At 50.1% G+C, this 6,750-nt stretch overlaps 1 protein-coding gene across 1 annotated transcript; it reads left to right on the forward strand.

Annotated features, from left to right (window-relative positions):
- The first annotated feature begins 817 nt into the window (after nt 1-817).
- Nucleotides 818-5,092, forward strand: p2ry1 (purinergic receptor P2Y1). The gene has a single exon (XM_072694924.1). It carries the CDS (start codon nt 1,177-1,179, stop codon nt 2,254-2,256), a length of 1,080 nt encoding a protein of 359 aa, XP_072551025.1. The 5' UTR covers nt 818-1,176; the 3' UTR covers nt 2,257-5,092.
- Nucleotides 5,093-6,750: the final 1,658 nt, after the last annotated feature.

The following is a 6,750-nucleotide window of genomic DNA, read 5'->3' on the forward strand; positions in this document are numbered from 1 at the left end:
AGCGTGGAGCAGCGTGGAGAGCGATTCTGAATGAAACGAGAGGAGCGTGCAAATCGGCAGTCGACAGTATTCCCTCCACACCCGTTTACGTAGTTTTCTCCACCTGTATTGCGGTGTGTGTGTGTGTGTGTGTGTGTTGAAACTTGGAACACTGTTTACACACTACACCATACACACTCCTATTTCTCAAAAAGTGATATGGGCCCTTTAAAGCTGTACCTGTTTCTCATTATCTCGCTGCATATTTGTATGTATTTATTTATTAAATAGGCTACATGTCCAAAAGTATCCAGACGCCTCTTTTAGCCCAAGTGCTGCAGTCTGTATAATCGAATGGGCCACTCGTGACCCCAAGGTCACCACGTGGAATGCCAAGCCTCAGCTAAAGGGGTATAAAGCCGCCCCCCTGCCAGCACTGGGCTGGGAAGTAATGGAGCTCCATAAGGCATTATAGGTCTGAGCTCTTGAACCTGACAGTGACCTCCACTGATGTTCTGATGATGGCTAAGTGCAATCAAATCCTCACAGCAATGTTCCCAGAAGAGTAGGGGAACAAGGGAACAAGCTCCTTATTAATTACCCTTGATTTTAGAAGACACCCTTTGATGTCTAGAAATCTTTGGACCTGCGTGTGAACATTAGTTAGCTCCTGGTAGTTAACTGGAGCCAATCGCTGCGCAGGGGGGCGGGGCTTTACTCGCGGGTTCCAACACTAGGAGAGGCGTCTCTTGTAGGAATACGGGAAAAGTGGAGTCTGAAGCCACGCCCCCCGCCCCCTCCTCACAAACACGCGCACACACACGCGCGCACACATTGCCCGCTGTAGGTTTGCGCGGAGCGCGTGCGAGACAGTCCGTGTGGCGCGTCTCGTCTAGTCTCGCGCCCGCCAGTCGTACATGTTTACGGAGCGCGCGGCACGGAAACGAAAACAAAACCGGACGTATCAACTTTCTGCGCGCGCGGAACCGGCCGATTCGCTCGCGGAGCACCAACTTCGCCGCACGAGGTCGGTTTCTGTTTGTTTTGCTTTGCTCTGCTTCCTTTTCGCTGCACCATGACGTGACGCGCGCGAGACCACTGCTAAATCAGAGCAGGACGTAAACAGACGCGCGCCGTCCACCCGCAGCGCGCCCGTGCGTGCACGCGCCCCGCCGTCTCGCCCTCCCCAGCTTCATCATGACAGCCGACCTGGCTGCTGCGGCGGCGGCGAACGCGACGTCGCTGCTGGCGAACGGCACGCGCGGCTGCTCGCTCACCAAGACGGGTTTCCAGTTCTACTACCTGCCCACTGTGTACATCGTGGTGTTCGTGACCGGCCTGCTGGGCAACGGCGTGGCCATGTGGATGTTCGCGCGCCACATGCGCCCGTGGAGCAGCATCTCGGTCTACATGTTCAACCTGGCGCTCGCGGACCTGTGCTACGTGCTGTCTCTGCCCTTCCTCATCTTCTACTACTTCAACAAGACGGACTGGGTGTTTGGCGACGCCACGTGCCGCCTGCAGCGCTTCGTCTTCCACCTCAACCTGTATGGCAGCATCCTGTTCCTCGCGTGCATCAGCGTGCACCGCTACTCGGGCGTCGTGCACCCGCTGCGCTCGCTCGGCCGCCTGGAGAAGCGGCACGCGGTGCGCACGAGCGCCCTCGTGTGGCTCGTGGTGGCGGCGGGCGTCGCGCCCATCCTGTACTACTCGCGCACGGGCCAGAAACGCGGGGGCGGCACGACGTGCTACGACACGACCTCCGAGGACGAGCTGGCCGGATACTTCGTCTACAACATGTGCATGACCGTCTTCGGCTTCTGCGTGCCCTTCACCGTCATCCTGGTGTGCTACGGCTTCATCGTGCGCGCGCTGGTGTGCAGCGGCGTGGATGGCATGGACATGAGCGTGCCGCTGCGCAAGAAGTCTGCGCGTCTGGTGGTCATCGTGCTGGCCGTCTTCGCCGTCTCCTACCTGCCCTTCCACGTCATGAAGAACCTGAACCTGAGGGCGCGTCTCTACTTCCAGAGCCCGGACATGTGCGCCTTCAACGATCGCGTCTACGCCACCTACCAGGTGACCCGCGGCCTGGCCAGCCTCAACAGCTGCGTGGACCCAGTGCTCTACTTCCTGGCCGGCGACACCTTTCGCCGCAGGCTCTCTCGGGCCACCAAAAGGAGCGGCAGGAGGAGCGAGACCACAGCACCGTCCAAGAGCGAGGAGACGGCGCTCAACAGCCTTGCGGAGTATGTGGAGAACGGGAGCCGGCAGCTGTAAGCCAGAGCCGTGGGGCACCGGGCCGTGGGGCACCGGGCTGTGGGGCACCGGGCTGTGGTTGGTTCTCGCCTTCCGCTTCCAAACGGACGCAGCGATGGCACTGAGGTCGCGCCATCAATCCGAGACACTAGAACTGAAATAGTGCGCAAAAGGAATTTCGATGGCACTTCACTAGAAATTAATTAGCCTCCATTACATCATTGCTGTGGACAAAAGGTGTCCGAGAACCGTCCGAGAGCGAGGACAGTTGGCTGGGGCGTGCTGGGCATTCAGGAGGGGCCCGTGTCTTTATTAGATCAGGGCCATGGACAGAGTCTTATGAGAGCTAACAGGAGCTGGCCGCTCTAAGACAGATAGTGGTGGGATGTCCGTGGTCAAAGCACCGAGCTGTGGTCCGGTCCGAGCTGTGGTCAACGACACTGAGATGAGCGGCTAATCCGAGACACAGTACCTCAGTTAGTGCAGAGTGTTTGATGAAGCTGCTCCGTGGACAAGGGCACAAATACGACTCGTCTAGAAATAGCCTTGGCTGCGGACAAAAGGTTTATTGGAGTATGTGGAGAATCTCACTCCTCACTGTCCCCCCTAGTATGCGTGGTCAGTTTCCTAACAAATGCAGTGACCACAGGTCATTTTATCTGTCTAATGCCTCGTGTTTAATGAATGTGCTTCATTAATGGATTGTAGGTGTTGAACGAGTGCAGCGGCTCTGAAGCGCCTGAAGAGTCTTTATGGTGTCATGGCTCTGGACAGCACTTTATAAAAGCTGACGGGAGCTGTCCGCTCCGAGACAGAGAGAGGAGAGAGAGTGGTGGGATGTCTCTGGCAGAAGCACCAAGCTATGGTCAGGTCTTACCCTCCATTTGAAGCAACAATGACAGTCCAAGAGCGAGGGCTCTGGGATATGTGGAGAATGGGATCCAGCCCTGTTAGTGAGGAGAGGCTGATGGGGCGTCATCTCAGCCCCCAGTGATGCAGCGTTGGTGGTACATCACAGGATCAGCTATTACTGCAAAGTCAGTGCCACATAGTGCTACCAGAGAAGGTCTTGAGAGTGTAATGAAGGTGCTGCATGGATTGTAGGACTTGAGAAGATACAGAAGATGCCTGAACAGCCTTTATTATATCATTGCTATGGACACCAGGTTAAAAAAGCCAACCCAATGCATTTCAGCTTTTAACGTGAGTCAGGCCTTTATAAGGCCTTCATTAGGTGGCATCAGTCACCAGGGACCTGTGACTGACAGGGGCCCTAAAAATGTATGTATATATGTTCTCATGGGGCCCAAAATCCCTGTCAGCGCCCCTGTCAGTCACACCAACAAACTTCACACTGTTTTCTGTTGAATGTCAAACCGTGGAGCCGTGCACGAGGGAGGACGTTCCTCGCTGGCTAGCGGGACGTGTATATGCTACTACTGCTTATAATCCTCCATGTGAATACGTCTTCATTGTACTGTATTATATTTGCCAGTATTATATGAGCAGGATTACAAAAACTGCGGTCTGGAGATCAGCGTTCCAGTGAAAGTTCAGCTGTAACCAGTAAAGCAGAAGAACGGTGCCCTGATAGGCGAACCAGACAATTAATGTTCGAATCGATAACACATCAAGTGTGGTGAGTGGAGCAGAGAGCGACGGGGGCGTGCGCCGCCCGGACGCACTTCATTTGTAGTACAATAAAAAGAAAAGCAAGTAGAAGTTCTGCTCAGAAGCCTGTTCTCTTTCTCTCAAAGGTGAAATAAGTCCAGGGTGACGCCTGCTTTCAGAGCTCTCCAGATTGGTGAGATCTTCTCTGAGCTCACTCCGTGATAAAGTGGGGCTTCGTTGAGAGCTGACACTTTTTAAGCTGCGTCAGTGGGCCGCTGTGTTCCCGCTCGGTGATAAATGAGAATGCACTGTGCGCTCACCGGCCACCAACCTTGTAGTGGCTCTACCTTGCTTTCGTAACCCATCTGCTGAAGCGCAGTTTGGGCTGGCCATACTCTAGAACAGTGCTGGCACTGATGTGTGCTAGAACCTCAGCAGCTTGTATCAGCTGGCACCGGCACCACACTCAGTATTATGCCACTACCGTGGCAGGGTCAGTGTTATGTGGAGTGTAGCCCCCTACTCAAATTATATGTGGTCAGCAGAGATGCTGTGGTCAGAAACTGGCCAGTGATTAATGGGGTAGATCTGGGGTAGTTCAACTGTACACTGCAGGGGCCCATACTGTAAGTGCCCATTGATACGAAATAAAGTGTAGTTGTTTCCAATAAAGTGGCCAATCAATAGAAATGCAAGGTGTTTCTAATAAAGTGGACAATGAACGAAAGTATAAATGGGGTGTTTCTATTAAAGTGGCCACTAAGCGAAAGCACAAAGGAAGTTTCTAATAAAGTGGCCAGTGAGCGGAAATACTGTGTAGGTGTTTCTAATAAAGTGGACAATGAGTAGAATGAATGCAAGGTGTTTCTGATAAAGCTGCCAGTGAAAGTATAAAGGATGTGTTTCTATTAAAATGGCCACTAAGTGAAAGCACAGGGGAACTGTTTTTGTAATAAAATGGCCAGTGAGTGAAAGTACCAATTAGGTGTTTCTAATAAAGTGGCCAGTGAGTAGAAGTTCAATATAGGTGTTTGTAATAAAGTGGCCAGAGAATGAAAGTATAAGATAGGTGTTTCTACTAATGTGGCCTGTAGGTGAAAACACAGGGGAACTGTTTCTAATAAAGTGGCCACTGAGCGGAAGTACCAAGTAGGTGTTTCTGATAAAGTGGCCAGTGAGTGGAAGTACCAAGTAGATGTATCTAATAAAGTGGCCAGTGAGTAGAAATACTGTGTAGGTGTTTCTAATGAAGTGGACAATGAATATAAATGCAAGGTGTTTCTGATAAAGCGGCCAGTGAATGAAAGTATAAAGGCGGTGTTTCTATTAAAATGGCCACTAAGTGAAAGCATAAAGTGGCCAGTGAGTGGAAGTACCAATTAAGTGTTTCTAATAAAATGGCCAGTAATTAGAAGTACCAAGTAGCCGTTTCTAATAAAGTGGCCAGATAATGAAAGTATAAGGGAGGTGTTTCTACTAAAGTGGCCTGTAAGTAAAAGCTCAAGGGATCTGTTTTTAATGGCCAGTGAGTGGAGGTACCAAGTTGGTGTTTCCAATAAAGTGTCCAGTGAGTGTAGTTTTTAACTCTCATTTTTAAAAAGGTGTTGCAAACATAATCTCAGTACAGCACAGCGCTCTGTGTCAGATTTTACTCCGTGACTCATGAAGGAACTGTCCGAAACATGCATTCACACGCTCAGCAAACAGCAGCACGCTGCTCAGTAGCCTTCTGTGATAAATCCGTTTCTATCCTGATAAACAATCAGATTAACAAGTCGTGTCATGCAGCTGCTCTTAATAATGCCTAGATGTTTGTATAGACATTCTGCTGTTGAGTTAAACTAGCAGTAAACAAGCAGTACCACATTACAGCCACAGTGACCCTCTGCTCTGGGCAGAATAGTGGTCTACCAGCTGTGACTACTGTGTGTGTTAGAGTGAACCCAGTTAACTTTACATGATACAGCTGAGGCCTGTCTGCTTCGCTGTGTTGAGCATCACTGGTTAGGGTTTTTTACTCATATTAAAAAACATCTTGGTGAGTGAAGTCGTCTCAAAGTTTGTCAGTATGCTATATTGAGCAAAAGTTTGAGGCACCTGTGATTTTAAAAGCTGCTTATCTATTTTATCAGTAAAACATTAATATTATAATAAATGCTAATAATATTCCTATAGAAAATTGTGGTTTTCCATTACTGTGTTCATTAAAACTCCAAATCATCAGTGTTCTCCTCACGGGAGTCAAGTATTATTAAGGGTTCTCCTCCAACACCTGGTTTGGTAAATCAGTGCTTAATGATGGTAAGTCAGGTGAGCTGCTACTGATGGAATTGAACACATCCACGCTGTGCTGGCTGGGGCGTCCAGGAGAAACCTGGATGCAGGCTTTGTTCTTCAGCTTCTTCTAGTTTGCAAGATCTCAGCTACGTCTCTTGACCAGCTGTACCCAAACATTGGACTGCGAATGACGGTATATATGCCCTAAAAGGGATTGCTGCAGTACCAGCCTCTACCTATCTGAAAAAGTATGTCCAGTAGATGTTAGAACATTGTTGAGCAGTGAGGATTTGAGAGAGCAAATTGTCATGCGAGAGCATTAGTGGGGTCATTCTCCCATTCTCAACCCATCCCAAAGAACACAGTTCCACTGCTCCACAGCCCAATGCTGGGGGGCTTTATACCCCTCAAGCCAACACTTGGCTTTGGGCATGGTGAAAACAGTGTCCCATCCCTTTGGCAGTGCTCTTTATTCATGGAGATTATTCAAATGCAGCAATGGATGCACCTAAAAGTGTCTGTATACTTTTGGACATGTAGTTTAGCTCCACTGGCCTACACAATATCCTTAAAAAAAGAGCCTATCCATTAATACTGGAGGCCCGCAGAACGTGAAAGGCTGAGACA

This window comes from Salminus brasiliensis, chromosome 13, assembly GCF_030463535.1.
Source record: "Salminus brasiliensis chromosome 13, fSalBra1.hap2, whole genome shotgun sequence".
NCBI classification, from domain to species: Eukaryota; Metazoa; Chordata; class Actinopteri; order Characiformes; family Bryconidae; genus Salminus; species Salminus brasiliensis.